General features: G+C 40.1%; 1 protein-coding gene across 1 annotated transcript in view; it reads left to right on the top strand.

Annotated features, from left to right (window-relative positions):
- tnfrsf21 (tumor necrosis factor receptor superfamily, member 21) overlaps positions 1-20,444 on the top strand; it is a 72,559-nt gene that overhangs the window by 10,900 nt on the left and 41,215 nt on the right. Inside the window, exons 2-3 of the mRNA XM_044169425.1 lie at positions 10,559-11,276; positions 15,728-16,300. Coding sequence (XP_044025360.1) covers positions 10,559-11,276; positions 15,728-16,300 — 1,291 coding nt within the window. The remainder of the gene's footprint in view (positions 1-10,558; positions 11,277-15,727; positions 16,301-20,444) is intronic.

Raw genomic sequence — 20,444 nt, forward strand, 5'->3', positions numbered from 1 at the left:
GACCAAAACAAATGGGCGCTACGGCCCACCAGACTCCATTGAGAAAAACAGTAATTTTACATTGCAGATCATCATAAAACACACTTCATTCAAACTGAACAGAAACAAAATAAAACTCACCAAATCACCAACTCTGGTTTAGTTGAAATAAATCCTTAATTTTCCGCGTTAGATGAGAAAAGAACCAGCCGTTACCACTACTCACAGTAGTGAACAGTTTCACACGGAGGGACTCACATGCACAAATATGCATGTGCGGCCGGTACGGCTGTATAAACAAAGCAGAAGTTCCGATAACAACACAGGTAAAAAGGGTGTGACATCATTCTCTACTCAGGATGCCATTACTCCACTTTATATTTACATATCAAATAGTTGTTTGCTGCTATATTAGTGTTCATAATCTCATATACAGAACCTTTAAAATTAATAAAATACTCAAAAATAAAATACTCAAAACTGACAACATATAGGTCAGCATCTCCACTGTGCCTGTTAAACCAAGTTGACCACCCAGTGAACAATGCTGAAAAAACTGGCCCAGGGTCCTAATTGCTGAACCCCTGATCTAAACATTTGCCTTACTCAAAAGAACATCTCATCCTGTTTTAGCTTGAACACTGTAGTTTAACACTAACAACATAACCAGATGTGTGCGAAAATATGGCCAGCTAGTTAGGAGTGATGGCTGAGTATGATTGTTGTTGGACAGTTAATAAAGTTCTATAAATATACTATATAATTTTTTCATGACAAACACTGCAAAGAGTCTGGTACTAGCAACTGATAGTATAATACTGTACTGACTGTACATATAACTGCTAACTCAAAGAAAGTGTATTTAGTGTTAGTCAAGTTAAACTGAAATTTTAATTGCATAAGCTATCAACCATTAGAGATGAATCTGTCTGTACAACATTCAACATTTGGGAAGGCCCATTGTGCTGTTAAGTTTGTATTTCAGTCAGAAATTGGAAGCTATTTAGCCTAGCTTGCTAATGTTAGCACTTAACTTAATACTTACAGTTACTTTTCATTAATGTTATTGCAACACTTGTGGAGTACTATGTACTGTATGGTGTCATGGAATAACGTAGGGAGTTAAGTAAAATAAAATGGCTTCTTTTTGGCAATTAGGTTAGACCAAATGCATACACAAGTCAAAACAAACACAAATGATATATACTGTATATTGGTTTTCTAGCAAAAATGAATCATTTCAGCTTTATGGTCAATAATGTCTTGTGTTAGCATAGGCCATAATACACTGCGGGAAACCCTGACATGCACATATGTTCAAAGACACTGATGGTAACGTGTATGCATGACACTACATATAACACTGTTCATGAACTTGCAGATGCAGTATTTTAGAATTATAGAAGTATTTTTCAGGCTTTAGATAGAGGGATCAGGCAATTTTCTCTGACAGTGTTTACCTAAAAATTTTTTTACTGAGCTCTTTTCTCGTATTTTTTAATGAGTCTGCTTTCCCAAACTAAACAAAATCTGCATCATGGCATGAAAAGCAAAGAGCGTCCTATAAGAAAGTTCCTGTTTTAATACCACAGCATGCCTTCTCTTCCACACCCTCACATTAAATAGTGAGTGATACACCTCAATTATGGAAATGTTCAGGGCATGCTGTTCCAGTAATACAATTCTACAAACAAGCAGAAATAGCCACGGAGGGACCATCCATTGTCCTGTAACAAGCAGAATGTTCTCATTTACTGCTGCGTGCGTTTTCTACCAGTGTCTCACTTTGAATGTTGATGTGAATGAATGCATTGATGTTACTGACGCAACTGAGTTATGAGCAGCATGTCCAGAACATGCTCTGATGTTTATGGATGAGGTTCTGGGAAAGAACACAAAGAGCCGAATGGGTGGGGTGGTGAAAGGGCAATGGAGCGGTGAAAGAAAGGACAGCTTTATTCTTATTAGTACTAATTATGAAATGAGTTTGTCTTCCTTTGGCTGTTTAATTAAAAAAAGTTTGTGGGAAATGTATTTCTGTATCCCGCTATTCTCCTTGATGTCTTGAGAAACCTCACTGATCCCAATTTTCTCAGCAGTTGGTTGCATTCACACCAGGATGGCCAAATAATTAGAATACATCAAAACACAATTCATAATTTATATGTGCAGTCAGTTTATGGGCCCCCGAACCCCTCCAATTCTGAAGTAAACTTGATGCATTGGTACTAAATTGATGTGACCCTAAACTAATGCTTTTGTTCAGTGGAAGGTTTGGATCAGTGCTCACGGATGACCCAACATTTACGTGCATCATCAGCAAAATTCCCCTCTCAGTGCATCACTTCAAACCCACCAGCCCTGTTTGTTTTGCATACACACACGAACACTTCATTCATATTTGTCTGAATACACACACTTGGCAGGGAAGAACACACTTGAACACACATTTTTGCACACAGATCCACATTTTCTCTGACCTGTCTCCACCCTTGTCCTTATTAGAGCAAACAAACTATTGGTCTTTTACTTTTTTGATAATTTGTCCTTTTGTTTACAGTTCCCTCTGCTTATTTCTCACTGATCAGACTTTTGCCCTATCTGTCGGTTTTGCGGTTACGCTGCCAGCTCTCTCATTTGCGCTGCCTGACTTTTTGTTTGCAGTTCTGTCACAAACCTCTTGCATGGGCGGGTTTTCCAGGGGTGCGTCCCCATTGGCTAATGAGTTCTGAGTGACAGCTCAGTGCCCCAGACTGGCCACCACCATGCGTCTGTGCGTCCACCATATCGGAGCAGTCAAGATCCGCTAGTAAACAAATGCCATGTGTATTGAGAGATGCAGACTTCACTACAAAATCAACTTAATTCACTTAATTCTGAACCGATTTTCATGAAATTTGGTTTGTTATAAATGTGAGAAATTGAACACAATACAATAGTTACTTGTTGGAATTAAATTTGCTTACTGCAGACAGATCTATATGCCAAAATATTAACCTGAATAGCCACAACTTCCACTGGGACATGCAGGCTCCCGATCTATGAACAACAATAGTTTGTTTGCAAGTTATAAGTTTTAGTTTTGAGATGACATTTTTTTGCTTCAGTGAGTTTCATTCTCTCTCAAATTCATATTTTTGATATTTAAAAAGTTTCTTGGATTATATTGACACAAATCTGATTCCATATATTTGCACTTTTCTGTAGAGCAGGTCTGATAATTATAATGAGTCTAATAATAATAAGACTAATAATAAAACTTGTAGTAGCAGGTGTTGAGCAGGAACATGGGGGCAGTAGGTGGCCCGCAATCATAGATCCAGAGTCTACAGCTCTGGAGGGAGAAATACCTGTTGAAAGCGACAGAAATTCGAGGAGAGAGATGATGAAGCACAAAACTACAGGAGAGAGAAGATGTCGAGTTAGTAATATACAAAATGGTATTGGTATTGGTGTAATTGCTTATCTGTGGGTCTGTGACTGATTTCCTTAACAGAATGAAATTTGCCTAGCCTTCAATAAACACTGCTGATGCTGGGCATTTATTTGAAAAGGAATATACAGGCCCCTTCAACATCAACGTATAACTATGAGAATAGTAAAATAATATATCAGCAGCAATAAATGTCCAACACATTTTTTCCAACAATAAAGACTGGGTGAGCTTAAGCTGACCACCATCTAAATGAATGAAGTTGGTAAATGTTAAACATATTTTGGCCTATCATTAAACACAACCCATTACTAGGCCCTCCAAATCTTCTATCAGACACATGGCAAGTGACACATTTTTTATTTGGTAAAATGTGCTAAATATTGAAGAAACTGTTATGTTTATGTAATTATGTATTTCGTTTTCACACTAAAGTGGTGGTTAATGTCTGTACTGTCACTTTAAGAGAAAGCATATTTTTGGATTATTATCAACTGGACTACTATTGTCAACGAACAGGACATGTTAGTTGGGGGAAGTTGGGGTGCGTGTGCCATGCATACCTTGGGTGGGGTAGGAGGATTGTCCCGCAACGGCAGTCGGAGCTGGCGGTGTTCGGACTCGAAGACACTCGAAGGTACTGCATTTTGGCTTTAACTAATGCGCAATGTTGAGGTGCTTTAGCATTGACGTTGTGTTCACTCCCTTACAAAAAATTTACTTAGCACATAAAGGGCATTTCACTTCCTCCTTATCTTTGGCTTTTCTGAAATGTAGTCAAGCCTTTGATCACTTTGCACGTTCAGCCATCCTAACAAGAAACCAATAGACCAAATGAGAAATGAAGTGAACGAGGGCATGAGGCAATTCAATTCTTCTTCGTGTAGTTTTGTAGGCATTTCAGTTGAATTCAAAAACTTTATTAGACAATCAGTATATGTTTGTGCACCAGTGATGAGTTAAATGACTTGACTCTATCGAGACATAAGTCTCGATAGCAGTATCGATAAGCTTGGACGTTATTGATTTTTGGGTTTTGAGAAATTTGGAACCAGATTGTTAACATGTACAAACTGAGATCATTTTGATAGAAAGAATTTAAATAAGCTTAGTGCGGTTCCTTTAATGCCAATTAAATATTCCAGTCTCTGTAATAGGATGTGATGGTCAATGGTGGCAAATGCAGCACTAAGATCTAGCAAGACAAGTACAGAGACAAGTCCTTTGTCTGATACAATTACAAGTTACAAGTTAATTTGTAACTTTCACCAGTGCTGTCTCTGTGCTATGATGCACTCTAAATCCTGACTGAAAATCTTCAAATAAGCTATTGTTATGCAGAAATTCACACACACTCCTTTCCTCAAAGATCTTATAGACAAAGAGAAGGTTAGATATCAGTCTATAGTTGGCTAGAACCCCTGGATCAAGAGAGGTTTAATTAAAGGACTGTGGTAGATAACCTGTTAATAAAGACAGATTGATCTAGTAAAGAAGTGCTAACTAAGGGTAAAACATCTTTAAGCAGCCTATTTGGGATAGGGTCTAAGAGACAGGTGGCTTAGATGAACTAATTGTTAGAGTTAGTTGGAGAAGGTTGATGGAAGAAAAGCAGTCTAAATATATATCAGGTTTTTCAGCTATTTCGGTCAAGGTAAGGTTAAGGTTCCTGTCTTTAAAAGGATAAATCGTTGCCAGTTGAGGGCAGAATGTGATGAATTTTGTCTCTAATAATAAAAATGTTATCATTAAAAAAGCCCATGAAGTGTCGTAAAGTACGATCTTCGAACCCACAGATGCAGATCACAATTGGAAAAGTTTAATGACAGAAGTGACAGAGTGTGGAGATGGACTGACAGCAGAACCAGTAGCGTGGAGCAGGTTAGGTCCAAAAGTTCTGGCTCAGCGGTGTAGCTTACGGAGACAGGCAAGGCGGTGTGGCTGGAGAGACGGGTAGACAGGCTGGTAAAAATCCGGAAGGAGACAGAAGCTGCGATCACTGGCACAGGATAATCCTGAGGCAGAAGTAGAGCGGGATCAACAAACAATACTAGCAAAAGTACTTAACTTTCTTAAGTGACGCGCCTTGCCATAGTAGTCGTACAAGTGTACGGAGACAATCTGGCGCCGGTGGTGTGGGAGAGCCTGGTATTTAAGCTGTGGAGACTGATGGTTGATAGAGGACAGGTGTGCCGGTGATCGGCAGCAGGCGGGAAACCACGGAGACAGACCAGAAGACACACACACACACACACACATCTACAGACAAGCCTAGGACACACAAGAAACACAAGGGAAGGAGAGTACAAAAGAGAACACAGGGATGGGGAGGATAGGGTGGCTGACTACCACAGGAAGTTGTTACTACTGAGGGCAATAGGAACACATGGCTCAATAGATCTCTGACTCTCTGTCAGTCTGGCTACAGTGCTGAAAAGAAACCTGTTCTTATTTTCCTCTATTAATGATGAGTAGTAGGCTGCTCTGGCAATACGGACGGTTTTTCTATATGTTTTAAGACTATCTTGCCAGACTAAACGAGATTCTTCCAGATTGGTGGAGTGTCATTTCCTTTCAAGTTTTGCGATGTTTGCTATAATTTGCGGGTTTGGGGGTTATACCATGGAGCTAACCTTCTTTGTTTTATTATCTTCTTTTTTAAAGGGGCGAAAGAGTCGAGTGTCATTTGCAGTGAACCTGCAGCACTATCAACAAGATGATCAATTTGGGAGGGACTGAAATTAGCATAGTTAATTGTCTCTCTGTTATATTGAGACGTGGCACTGAATTAAATGCTGATGGAATCACTTCCTTAAATTTAGCTACAGCACTATCAGATAGACATCTAGAGTAGGAGTTTTTACCTAATGGCTTATAGTCCAGTAATAGGAGTTCAAAAGTTATTAAACAATGGTCCGATAAAAACGGATTCTGTGGAAAGGCTATTAAATGTTCAATTTCAATGCTATTTGCCAGAACAAGGTTGAGGGTGTGGTTAAAACAGTGAGTGGGTTTATGTACACTCTGACAGAAGCCTATCGAATCTACAAATGAGATAAACGCAGTACTAAGGCATTATCGACATCCACATGAATATTAAAATCACCTACAATAATTACTAATCTGTTTTTAGGACTAAACTTGATAAAAACTCTGAGAATTCAGATAAATTCAACCATATTATCTGCCCAGTGTTATGTTGCTGTTGGTTACATTATGAATTTAAAAAAAGCACTACAGGGATGTGTCTGAGGTCATTGGTACCAACCTCCCGAGCATCAGTGATATCACTGAGGTGAGGTGCCTGTGCAGAGCCCAAAGGATACTAAAAGACAGTACCCACCCAAGCTACAGCTTGTTCACCCTGCTGCCATCTGTAGAGAGATACAGAAGTATCTGCTATCGTACCACCAGACTACAGAGCAGCTTCTTCCCTCAGGCTGTAAGACTACTTAATTCATCCTCAGCACTCCCCCATGTAAAATAGTTTTAATTTCTATGACTTATATATTCACTAATCTATCCTAGAAAAGGTTTCAGTCGTAGTCAAGACGTAATTCTGATTCTGAAAACAGTGTCCAGATGACTACGACTGAAACATTTTCTACGATAGAACACTCCTGGACGAATGAGGGACTACACCGTTTCATTAATCTACTGAATATAATTTTTGTACATAACAATTTTTTTGCATCATGTATAAAAATTCAGATTAAGGACCAGGAGTCCGGTACTACAACAAATAGAATAGACTGTAATGCTTTCCAGGTTGGGTGTGAAAGACTAAGAACAAGGCTTTCAAATGAGTTATAATTTAGTTTAGGTTTAGGGTTGATTAATAGACTTGAGTCGAAGGTAGCTGCAACTCCACCTCCTCGGCCGGTGCCTCGAGAATTGAGTATTAATATGACTGGGCGGAGTGGATTTATTTAGCGTATTCTTCATGACCCAGTCAGGTTTCTACTGTGGCTCACAAGGGCAACGCAACTTAAGAAAACACATGTAAATAGACATAACACAAGCAAATTCAGAAAACATCTTCATCAATTTGACAACACCTGCGTAGCATTTAGAAAACACGCTGCAAAGACACTGAAAATATACACAACACAACCAAATAGAGGAACGCACTGCAAAACATACAACACAACCAAATACAGAAATGTGCTGCAAATACAAAACAACAACAGAAGTGTCCAGAGGACATTAAAAAGGTTTGTGACTCAAAGTCGGGTCATCTGTTCATTATTTTTCTGTTATTTTGTTTTGTAGGTTACTGTTTCTCCACTTTGCGCAGTCTGATCTGACATGGACTTACCTCGCGGGAGCACACATCTGTTAATCAGAGATAATAACCAGGCTCATCAGTGATGACAGATGGACTGTAGCCTGTTATGAACGTTGGAGTGACCAAATGCACATAAATAGGTTAATATCTGTCATAAACACTAAATCTCCTCACAAATCATTAATTACTGATCCCAGAATTCCACTTTTGTGCTCTGCAAGGTCTTGCAAAATACATGCAGCAGTCACTTTTCCGTGCATGCTTTAAAAGGGACAATATTAAATCGTCCACTAGTACATCTTTAGATGATCTGATGTTTAAGAATCCACATTTAACTCTCCTGTTTTGTTGTTCTATGTCAGTGGTGGTAATTTTGTTTTGGTTTTCACGTATAACTCCTCTTCTTTTTGATTTAATTTATTTAAGTGGTTGGGGGGCAGACACTCCACATAAAACTCCCACATAAAAAAACTTCAAGGAATGCCTTTTTTCACCCACGTAACACTGCAAAAATCAGGCACATCCTGTCTCAAAATGACGCAGAAAAACTAGTCCATGCATTTGTTACTTCTATGCTGGATTATTGCAATCACTAAGGAGTTTTGGGTGGGTAACTGCTCTGGAAGCACAAAGAAGTGTGTAGGACTGCAACTCTGCCTCCTAGTCTGAACTCTATGTTGTCATGGTTTAAGTCCACTAATAAACTCAGTCAGCTTTTTGTAGATATGAGAGCTGCTCCATCCAAAGTGGGATGAATGCCGTCTCTCCTAATCAGACCAGGTCTTCCCCAGAAAGTCTGGCAATTATCTACAAAGCCCACATCAGTTGCTGGAAACCACCTCGACAGCCATTGGTGGAATGATGACATGCGGCTAAACATGTCATCACTGGTCAGATTTGGCAGGGGCCCAGAGCACCAGACGTTACTGATATTGTTTGTCTGCAATTGTTTGCATGTCTGTGATACTGATGTCCGGGATCAGACTTGCGTTATTTTTCGAGATGGCCGCTGTGTCAGGTCAGACAATAATAGAGTGATACATTCTTGTCATGACTTGGCTGCGAGACATGGCAGACTACATGTTAGACCTTGAAGTACATTGGTGACTGGGAGGGAGGTGCCAGGGTCTGACTTTAATCTTCCACATGCTGTATGTAAACACAGTTTTATGAAGTAAAGTGAAGCTGGAATCATTCATCTTCACTAGGTGACCTTCCTTTTTCCTTTCCATTTGGTAGAAAGAGGGTTAGTTTGTAGGTAGCAGCATACATTTTGGGTATAGAGGGTGACGTCACACCCAAGGGTGATAGTGAAGTTCATTGAAATTAAATAAAAACATCATTCCTCATTTTTTCTTCACCAGTCAGTCTTCCTGATGTTATTGCTCTGACTCAGTCAGTTTGTGTGTATGTGTGTGTGTGTGTGTGTGTGTGTGTGTGTGTGTGTTAAGTTAGACATGTGAGGTTATTCCCCTAAACCTAGTGAGCTGTTGGCTTCCCAGCAGAGGTGAGAGGAGAGCCTGAAAAACAAACAAACAAAAAACACACACACACACACACACACACAGATGAAAGCCAGAGTCATATGTGGTTGTAAAGTGAATATGCCCTGCTGGGCACTCAACTTCAGAGGGCCAGGATGAGTCAGGTGAGTGAGTAAGTTAAATGATGTTCGATTAAATGGGTTTCTAAAAGGGATATTTCTCTAGAAATTTCATCAAAGCAGCTTCATACATTGGGAACCTAAATGGCAGCATTGGAAATTGGGCTTGCCAGAGTCCTTGTAACCTGACACAGCACACTCATGTCTGCTTGCCTGGCTGTGATGTTTATTTTTTTAATACTTTATATTTATATAAATGGATTGTGTTTGTGACCTCATCTCATGAGGTCACAAACACAATCCATTTTTCCCAATATTGCAAGAATTTATCAACCCATAGATTTATCGAAAAAGTCATTCTCTCCATACTTGACTCTCCAACATTAGTCACAATATCTGTCCAGTCAGCCTTTGTTGGAGTTTCGTTCTGTAACCATTTTCATGTTACAGCTTTCTTGCTGGCTGCTAATAGTATCTTTAATAGATATTTGTCTTGCACCAATAAATGAGCTGCAATATTGCCCAAATAGATTATAGAGAAAGAACAGTCAATTCTGTCACCAAAAATGTTCTGTATAGTCAGTATGACTGAATGACTGTACAGCTCCAAAATATATGATCTGCCAGCTGTTCTCCACATTTCCTCCAACATAGAGCTCTTCCCATCTCACCTCTCTGTACACATATTAACTTGGTGTGTAAAGTTTTCTCACTGCTGGTCAGGAAACAGTTTTGGATTAGATCATGTCATGCTTTAGTTTTGTGGGTCTTTTGTGACCTGATCAGTGTATGAAAAACCCAATATTAAAAATGAATTTGGGCAAACAGAGGGAACAGTAGTCTCAATTAGGTTGCAATGCGGCGCTTTTGGTCCTTTCTGTTGGTTGCTCTGTCTAGCCAGCTGTCCATCTGTCTGTCCATTTATCCAGCCCCTTTGACTAAGAACAAGATACAGTATCTTAACAACTTTTGGTCAGCTGTGAAATCTGTGGATATTTATGGTCTCTGAATCAGAATTCCTACTGATTTTGGTGTCCTCTTGATTGTTCTTCTAGCACCATCCTTTGGCTAAAATTCCCATTTCATTTTTTGGGGGGATTGCGGATTATGGACTGGAGGATTATGACTATAATGTGGGGTGTAATGACTGTGGGGCTTCAGACTTGCATAAAAATCTTGTCTACTACATCTTTAAAAAATACTATTGTCATTTTTAAAATTTCTCTTTAACTTCCACACTTTCTTCTCTTCTCAGCTTTTATGTACATTGGTGGTTGACATCTCAGTTCGGGTTTTGACCACAGCCAGCCCAGCTGACCAGCCCCTCCTCTCTCCTCGCCACTATCAGCACACCGACCCTGACTCGGGCACCCAGCTGGTCTGCGACAAGTGCCCAGCAGGCACCTATGTGTCCGTCCACTGCTCCCCAACAGCTGTGAGAGAGTGCAGCCCCTGCCCTGAAGGCACCTTCACACGGGGTGAGAACGGGGTCCAGCAATGCCATCGGTGTCGGGCTCCATGTCCTGCGGGCTTCATTGAGAAAGCTCTCTGCACGGCCACCCAGGACCGAGTGTGCAAATGTCCCCCCAACAGCTTCTTGTCAGTAGATGGTGGCACAGAGTGTAAGCCCCACTCGCTGTGCCCTCCAGGGACCAGGGTAAGAAAGCGGGGCAGTGAATCAGAGGATGTGCTCTGTAAGCCGTGTACCAAGGGAACTTTCTCAGATATGGAGTCGAGTGCAGTGAAGTGCCGAACCCACACAAACTGCCAAGCTCAGGGGCAGGTGCTGCTCACACCAGGGACTAGAGAGACAGATAATGTCTGTGGACCCCTTTCTACAGCCCTCACTTCCTCTTCATCTTTGTCTGTCTCCACAACCACTATACTGGGGCCTGTACAGGCTGTGCTTGTACAGGAACCCATGACTTCTTCATCCTCTCCATCATCATCACTGGCTGGACATGTACATAAAGGTGAGAACAGAGACCCTGTTAATTACTGTGAATATCTTTTTCATATGGCTTTTCAGATAGCTCATTATCAAATAGTGGCGTTATTACTCCTAATGTGTTGTTGAAATGGGCTAGCCCCAGAAATGCACTGAATCAGCCTAATAACAGTTATAAGGTATGGATGTACTTTCCTCATTCATTTCAGTGGCAACCCCATAGTTAAACATTTTGGGAGTGTAGATGAGAAGATGCCAGTCTCTTGTCTGGGCATTTAGTACGTAACGGGAGTCAGGAGGCGATCAGCCTAGCTTCGCTTAAAGAGTGGAAGCAGGGGGAAACGGCTAGCCTGGCTCTCTTAGAAGCTCACAAATGCGTGTACCAGCAACTCTAAAGCTGACTAATTAACACGTTGTATCTCGTTTGTCACACAAACAGAAATGAAAACAATTTGTTATTTAAGAGGGTGTTAATTCATTCATCCATTCTGTGCACCATCTTCGGCCATAGCGTGGGTTGCTAGCCTGAGTATGTGGAGAAGTAGTTACAACACATAACTACCCCTAAAACCAAAAACATTTAGTTATTCAGTTATTTTCACATTTCTGTTTGTGTACGGATTGAACAAAGACATTATAATGTGTTAATTTAGTGATCTTAAGAGGTGCTGGTAGAAGTACTTTCTAGCTGTTTCCCTCTGCCTCCATTCTTCAATTTAAACTATGCTAACTGCCTCCCTGCTCCACTCCATACATAAGATTAATTTATACTTTTTCCCTATAATAAAGTAGCATCAGTTTGATATAAAATATTATACATAATATTATGAAATATATATATAAATGTACCCCTTATCCTGCATAATTCTAGATTTTAAAAAGAGTGAATGGAACAGTCTGTAAATTAAAATTGACTTAATGTAATTTTTCTTACATTCACTGTTACTATATAACTCAATTAAATTCATTCAGTGCTAAATATTTTTGACATGATATTTATTGTTTTATATCATGTTCAGATTTTTGTGTATAAAATGCAGCATCATTACTTCAGTGACACATGTTTTTTTTTCCTGTTGGAATTCCTAAAAGGAAGGACATTCGTAGGCATGGAAACAAACTGGTGGCAGCTCCCTATCTCAGGAATGTTACTATTTGTGGTCAGGAAGAGTTATGTGTATTTCTGTCTTCCTCTTTCACCCCCCTTTTCCCTGCTCCTTACCTCCTTACCACCATAACTTTAGATCAGAGAATGTGAAAAATCCTTCCCTTTCTTTTTTGTCTTCCTATTCCTATTCCTATCCTTCATCCCTCCCTCTCCATCTCACTTACTGTTTTTACATTAGTCTTGTCTCAGTCAGTCAGCCAGTCATTTCTGAGAATCAACCATACATAGCCAGCTTACCCCTCCTCCCTACATAGACCCCCACACCTATAATACTGTCACCGCTGTTTGTGTTGGCATGGGATCGATGGCTTCTCAGCCAGTTAATTTGACCCTGTCTGTGCTGTAAGAGGGAAAGTGGGGGTGGGGGATGTGGGTGTTACGCACTCATGACTGTTATTTTTCACTCGTCTTTTACTGTTAGTAGAGAGGGTGGGAATAGGACTGGGCAATATATACTTTAACCACTTTACAGAACAATAACAGCAGTGATAAAAGCCAAACTATAGTCTGGCAGTGACGGTGGAGAAACAAGTGTGTTGTTTTCAGCATAGACAGAAAAAGAGAGAAGGGAACTTTATCCTTAAAATCTGGTAAAACGTTTAAAGTGTAAAAGCCACATGTTAATGACATATCTACATAACCCTCATCATGGACTAGAGTAATTTTTTATCCACTGAAAGTATGTTTAAACACAGTTTGAATATATTCATCTCCTTTCAATAATTACCAATAACATATCATATACTAAGATGGTTTTTGCCAACATGATCATATTGTGAAAATTTTAATGTATTAAACTTAAGATTGTCACATGCCCAATAAGGTGGCATATCATATCACTACTGAAAGACTGAAAATATATATTTTTTTGTTGTAAGTAACCATCTTTGGGAAATATTTTATTTTCAGCATTTAAATTGTATTACTTTGTGAGAACATACAGTTTCTGTGGATTTATTTACTAAATCAGTCTGCCACTCTACTGTATCATGGTACGTTATCTGCTGTCCATGTCAGCAAATAGCTGGAAGATTAGAAGATTGAAATTTAGATGTATTCACCAGTTTATGCTCTGTCTCATTTTGACCAAGATATTAAGATAAATGCATTTAACATGACAATTTAATTAGTGTGAATCTTTAGTTGTATTTAGACCACTACATATTGCATGGAGAATCACATATATCTGCAATCACTGTTACTCAAAAGCTGAGGACTTCCACTGTGGCTGCAGAGGGTGCACTACATCCCCTGAAAGTCTTCTATTACTCTAAAACTTGACTTTGTATGTTAAAGACTTCTTGCTGCCAGCCAAAACATCAGCCTTAATTTCGGGATTAGACCTGCACCTGCGTACCTGTCTGATGATAAGAGGATGAGAGGGATTAATACACATTCAAGTGACAATCCTAAAAAGCAGCAGCCCATTTATGATCTAATGTCATTATACAACACCAATCCCATTAGCAGCAGTTCACAGGCACTGAGCGAGCAGCAGGGAAGTGGTAGCAGCCACATCCATAATCAATAGAGGTTAATGATGCACTAATATATACTGACCATTACAGTTTGTTCCCATGTCTGAAAACACTGTCCCTGCTGTTGTTTATGTCAAATGTAGCAATCCTACTTGATCTTTTCCCATTTCAACAGATTACAGAGATTTGTTTGGCTGTTAATTGTTAAGCAGCTATTTTTTTTTTCAAATTATTCCTACAATTGAAGCCTAAGTCTGATTAGATTTGCCCTTGCTTAAGTTTAATCAAGGAGCAGACTGTGGGGTGAGCAATTCAGACTTTAACAGCTGTGAGATTACGAGGTGGAGCACAGATGGGCCTCAGCGCGATGGAAGTGAGTAGAGGCCGATTAGGGAATACACCAGGATTCTCACTGATGATTTTGAGTGATGATAACATAATGATCAGATAACTCCCCAGTAGATAATTCATTTCAATCCTGTGTCATTTTTTTAACATAATTTTACACTATATTAACCAATCTAGTGCTGTGAGTATAACACTGGTATCCATGTCTGAGTCATGCAAGTTTTCAGTTTACTGTTTGCTTTGAGGAGCTCAAGAGTAATTTCTGTTTCAACTGTAATGTACAAGCTCCTCCATCTGGCATAGATGTCTACATCATATTTCAACAGCAGTTCTAAAACCTTTAAGAACACTCCACATTTGATTTACTTTGGAGTAGAGCCCAACCAACACATCAGCTAATTTAGCTTATCAAAAATATATTGGTATCTGCATATATGTTGGCTGATATTGACATTGATTGCTTCTGTTCTATACTGTTCCAGGGGCCTGGAACAGTATAGCCAATCAGAAGCAGAGTAGGGGTGGGTCTACAGATGACTCTTCTTCCAGTACAGACTGTAGTTCCATCAGCTCATGTGAGGGTGTAGCTAGTAACTGCAGCTCAATTTGCGGATTCCTTTCTACAGATCTGCTGCGGTACGAATTGGACAAAATTCCACAAATAAATAGGAGGGAAGTCACAAATGTCACGTGGCCCACAAGCTGACAGGAAGAAATCTACAAATGTGCAAAACCCGTTTCACATGTAAAAATGGATCCACAAATGTGTAAATATCACTTTACATGTATTTGTTGTGGTGCAACTATTTACATTTGTAAAACATATATAATTTTTATGTGAAATTAAAATATGTTTTACAGAATAAGTTATGCATATTTGCAAATCACTCTGTACTTTGTAGATATAACTTCAAATCCAATAAAAACTTCCATTGTAACGTTCCTCAATTATAATACAATACATGAAACAAACAGAAATGTCATATTTCCATCACATTTTATACATGGTTTTCTATTGTTTGAGGTTTTACTTGTTCTCTTTTAATTTGTAAAATGTAAAAATGTCATATTAATTACATCATACCGTTGCACCGGTTGTTTTCTGATTTTTAAACTCTCAAATATCAATATCGGCCTCAAAAATCCAGTATTAGTCAGGCTCCAGTTTGGAGTACGCTTCCTATCCAAGGATGGAGGAAATCAGCAGGGAAAGCAGAGAGTGAAAACGAGAAGAGGGAGGTTTTTGTGTGCCAGATTACTTGCATGGATTAAAGTGTTAGGATTCCCTCCCGTGATGCCTTCTGTTTTCATTGTCTGGATTTAGAAAATCTCTCAAGTGAGAGAATTGAATTATCTCTCTCTCTCTCTCTCTGTTGTCTTTCATCTCTTACTTTACTATCTTGTCTCTTTGCTTACTGTGTTGTCTCTCATCTCTTTTCTTGCTTGCTTTGTCTTCATTTATCTCTTGGTCTCTCATCACAGGTACCTACAGCAAGTCAGCAGCCATTCAACTGAGGGAAAACCCGGGTGGGGAAGACCACCTTGCAGAGGGTCTACTCCTCAGCTGGCCTGGCGCTCCCACCCCAGCAAATCGTGATCCCCCACGGACTCCACCGCAACTGATGGACCTTGAGCACCAGCAGAGGCAACCCAGTTCTGACCCTGTGCCTGGCCCCAGCAAGAGGGCGATGGAGGGTCTGGAGGGTACAGAGGTAGTCAGGGTTAGGACAGGTATCAGCAAGGTAGCCGGGCAGGGGAGCGGAGGTGGGGGAGGTGGGGTTTCCAGCTACTACAGGCCCACTCGCAGGGGGTCACCAAGACCAAGCACCCATAATCACTTTGACATCAACGAGCACCTTCCCTGGATGATAGTGCTGCTGCTCCTACTGGTGCTGGTGGTGATTGTGGTCTGCAGCGTGAAGCGGAGCTCTCGTGTACTGAAGAAAGGCCCCATGCAGGACCCTAGCAGCATCATGGAGAAGGCAATTCAGAAAAAACCATCTGCGCCTCCAACGCAGGTGAAAGAGAAGTGGATCTACTACTCCAATGGACAGGGTAAGCCTGCTGTATCTTTGATTTTATGTGGTTTATGTGGCATAGAAATGGGTGACAAATTACATGACAAAACCAACATAAAGTGTCTTGGGCCACCACAGGCCTCCAGAACAGCTTCAGTGTTTAACTTGGCACAGATTCCCAAAGTCTCTAGAACTCTACTTGGGGGATGAACAGCATTCTTCCAAAAGATTTTCTTTCTTTTGGTGTTTTGGTGATGATGTTGGAGAGCACGGTCTAACACGTAGCTTCAAAATCTCCCATAGATATTCAGTTGGGTTGAGATGTGGTGACTGTGAAGGCCATAGCATATGATTTACATAATTTCCATATTCATCAAACCTTTCAATGAGCTTTCTTGCCCTGTATTTAAGTATCTGCATTTGTTATTTTTCTCCACTCATGTAAGTCAGGTCTTCCTGTTAATTTATAACTTGTTTGTAACTACAGTACATCACAGATTCAGTCATTAGAAGGTTGTATTTATAACCTCATGCTGTCATGCTACTCCACAATACAGAGGAATCTACACTTTCCCATCCACACTCATAACTATATTTGAGTAGTGAGTTAGATTTGGTTGGAAAAGTTTACCGAAGCAAACAGGTACTCAAAAGCACCTTTACAGTATTTGGTGAAGGAGTTTCTCATTAACAACTTAGGAAATTTTCCCTATGAAACAAGGACTCAAACTGATGCTCCTTTTGTTCTTAATGCTTTGAAATATAAAGTTTTACAGTAAGAGATTCATGCTTTCCACACACCTAGTATCTGAGCTTTTATATATTGTACATTTGAAAAGTATGCTGTATTTTTTATCAAAAACATGCTTTTGCTATTTTACAATGTGTTTTACATGTGTTAGCCTGGTTTCAAACCAGTGAACCACTCCCTGATGTGTTCAGCGATTCAAATGGTTCTGGTGCCAACTGACGGCTATTTCACCTGGTTAGAAAACAATACCAATCAGAGTGTAGTAAGTGGAATTAAGAATACATATCTTGCTGACAGTGTCAGGCTAAACGAATGAAGTGAAACAAAATGGCAATTCAGTCGGATTATCAGGCTAATTATGTGTACAGTTTGAAAATTCTTGAGTCTGGCACCCCTAGTGGTAGTATCAAATAAGATGCTGTGACAGACAACAATGGATCCAACCAGCGGACACTGAGATGAAGCTGAAAGAAACACATAAACTGCACCAATTTACACTGGGATTGTCTTGAGTTTTCTATAACCAAGAACTTTATTTAAAGATGCTAAAATAACTTTTCTATGGGATTTTGTGGCTATAATTAGCAATTAAGTAGCAAAACAAAACTAAATCACACACGTCTAAATGCCACCTCTACACATTTAAATACTGGATAAACAGTGCCATGCCCTCAATAAAAACTCATTACCCAACCAGCAGCGGCAGATGGCTGCCCACCCTGAGTCTGGTTCTGCTCGAGGTTTCTGCTTTTAAAAGGAAGTTTTTCCTTGCCACTGTCGCCAAGAGCTTGCTCATGGTGGGAATTGTTGGGTCACTGTAAATAATATTATAAAGAGTACAGTCTAGACCTGCTCTATAGGAAAAGTGCAATGAGATAAATTCTATTATGAATTGGCCATTATCAAACCCTTCTACAAAGCTCCACTGAAGATTACATACAGTATATGACATCACATTCACGACAATGTCAACGTCATTGTGATGTCCACAACAATATGCAAGACATACAGTATATGCCCTCAGAGAAAGTGTCCTATCACAGCTCTGCCAGGGTGTTTTTGTAATCTCAAGACTGGTAGCTAGATATGGCCTACATGCGGCTAACATGGGAGGTCATGGACTTTTAGTTGCATACTGTATGTGCGTTTTACTGCTCCTGAGCTGCGTAGAACCATCTGTTGATGTAAGCGTACCACTGTGGGTATCTGATCCAATCAATTCTGCCCTACAGCACATGGTGTAGAGGGCAGTGGTTACACAAGCAAGGACATGACCCTGTTGTAGTACCACCCTGCTGTCACTATCCATCCCCAACACACACTCAGGCTACCTTACTGCTGTTAGTTCTCCAGTTTCTTCTTGGTGTCTCCTTCCTTTCCTCATCTCTCTTGTTTTACCTTATTCTCAGTTGTTTCCCTCTGTCACTTCTCTTTTCCTTTATTTATGTTAATTTTATCTTCATTCACAGTCTTTTTGTTTCTTCCTCTTCTGTTTCACTCAGTGTGCTTTATTTTTTTACCTCTTCTTTACCTCTGTTTCTAGCTTTCTTATCTCCTTTGTATACCTCATCCCTTATTTGCCTTTCTTTAGCTTAATCTCCAGCTCTCTTTACCCTCTTTTGTAGTGCTCTACACTTTTATTTCCTCTGTCTGATGCTTGTTAAAATTTTGGATTTCACTTCTTTCTCTTTTACCACTGTTACCCCCACTGTCTATTGACACTGTGACTATCAACAGGTAGAGTACATTTTTGCCCCACAGCCAAGCGCTTGATTTCAAACTTAAAGAGAGAAAGAGACCGAAACCCAGGGGACACCCCCTGCCTGAGGCACTTGACTCTCCACTTTGAAACTTGTGTGTGTGTAGGTGTATGCGTGCTGTAATAAAGCTGAGCCACCCGCCACCCTCTCTCTGCTCCCTCAGTGCGTCACCACAGAGAACTAGAATAATCTGGTTTCAGCTGCATCAGGGTTGTTGTTTGGTTGGCAAGGCACATTAGTGGGTCAGTTGGGTCTCTTACAGGGTGACAAAGACATACATAAACAAAAGGAAATGAAGAGAGAGAGATGAGTTGTGTGTGTATGCATGTGGGTGGAGGGGTGGGAAGGTTTGATGGGGGGGAAGTGTTGTATTGTACTGTTGTTGGCTAACCACACAGTGGTTTCCCTGCTGTTACCTAGCAGCCCTTGTTAGCCCAGATACTTAAGATGCCTGACAAAGAGATGTATGGAGATAGAGAGAGATGAGTACATTTTAAGCAACTTAAAATGGTTTTTAAGTTAAATTCAGGTTTTCACCAACCCATGACCCGTATGCCGTTACACTAAAAATCTGCTAGGTTAGCGCCAGTTCATACTGTAGTTGTTAAATGCAAATGCCTAATCAAAAGAACAACTTAACATAAAGCTGCACTAATTAATAGTCTTATATTAACAATTGATCAAATTACTATATGTAATGTGAACGGGTCCCCTTGAAGCGATGAACTCACAGAGAATTATCACCCAACTCTGCAGTTCCTCTCAGCTCTACAGAGCGCTTTAGCATTAACTGTTTTGGGCCACTTCCACTGCTCTCATCAACCTCTTTTCCAGCAGCTGGCAGCTATTTTCAATGGAAATTTGAACATGCAATGTTTCCACACAACTACAACTGTGCATTATATGATCTGCTAAAAGAACTTCTAAAGCATTAGCATTATTGATTAGCTCAAACCCACAGCTCAAATCCACAGACAAAGATAATGATGCTTAGTACTGTTCACACTTTTTTATGCAGCACAGGATATTTCCTGGGAAAGACTCACACCATTTAGTTCTTAAGGCTGCCAGTATGGGTAAATAATTGTGAAAACAGGTGAGATGAAACCCATTTCTGTGTGACCGTCAGTGTTCTATGACTTCAAGGCATTCAAAGACTGATTTTTAAACTGACCATTTTATATGTGTGTGTGTTTGTGTGTGTATGTGTGTATCGTGTACATTCTCCCAATTGGATGAGTAATCCTGCGCCCATGTGTATGTATTTACATGGAGATGTATGTATGCACATGCAACTTAAATAGCCATTTTACACCGCTATTTACTCTGGAACATAAAACAAAACAGCTTCTTAATCCTTCCAAGGTGCGTGGCTGGCTCCCCTTGAAGGTTGTAATGTCCCTTTACTAGAGCAGTTAAAAGACTCGGGCAATAATGGAAAAAAGAGAAGGGAAACGTCAAAGCACAGATCACGCACATACAGTACTTGGCTTTTGTTCAGGAAGTAGTGAAAACTGCTACTCCTCCACAGCAGGGCTGAATGGGGCATTCCAGGGCCACTGGCCGGACTGTTATTGCACAGGATCTGAAAAACGTATTTGTTTATCTGAAACAAGTGTGCAGCAGTCAAATTAAATAAAAGGGAATCATAAACATGTTGTATAAAGGTT

This window comes from Siniperca chuatsi, linkage group LG16 (assembly GCF_020085105.1).
Source record: "Siniperca chuatsi isolate FFG_IHB_CAS linkage group LG16, ASM2008510v1, whole genome shotgun sequence".
Taxonomy (NCBI): domain Eukaryota; kingdom Metazoa; phylum Chordata; class Actinopteri; order Centrarchiformes; family Sinipercidae; genus Siniperca; species Siniperca chuatsi.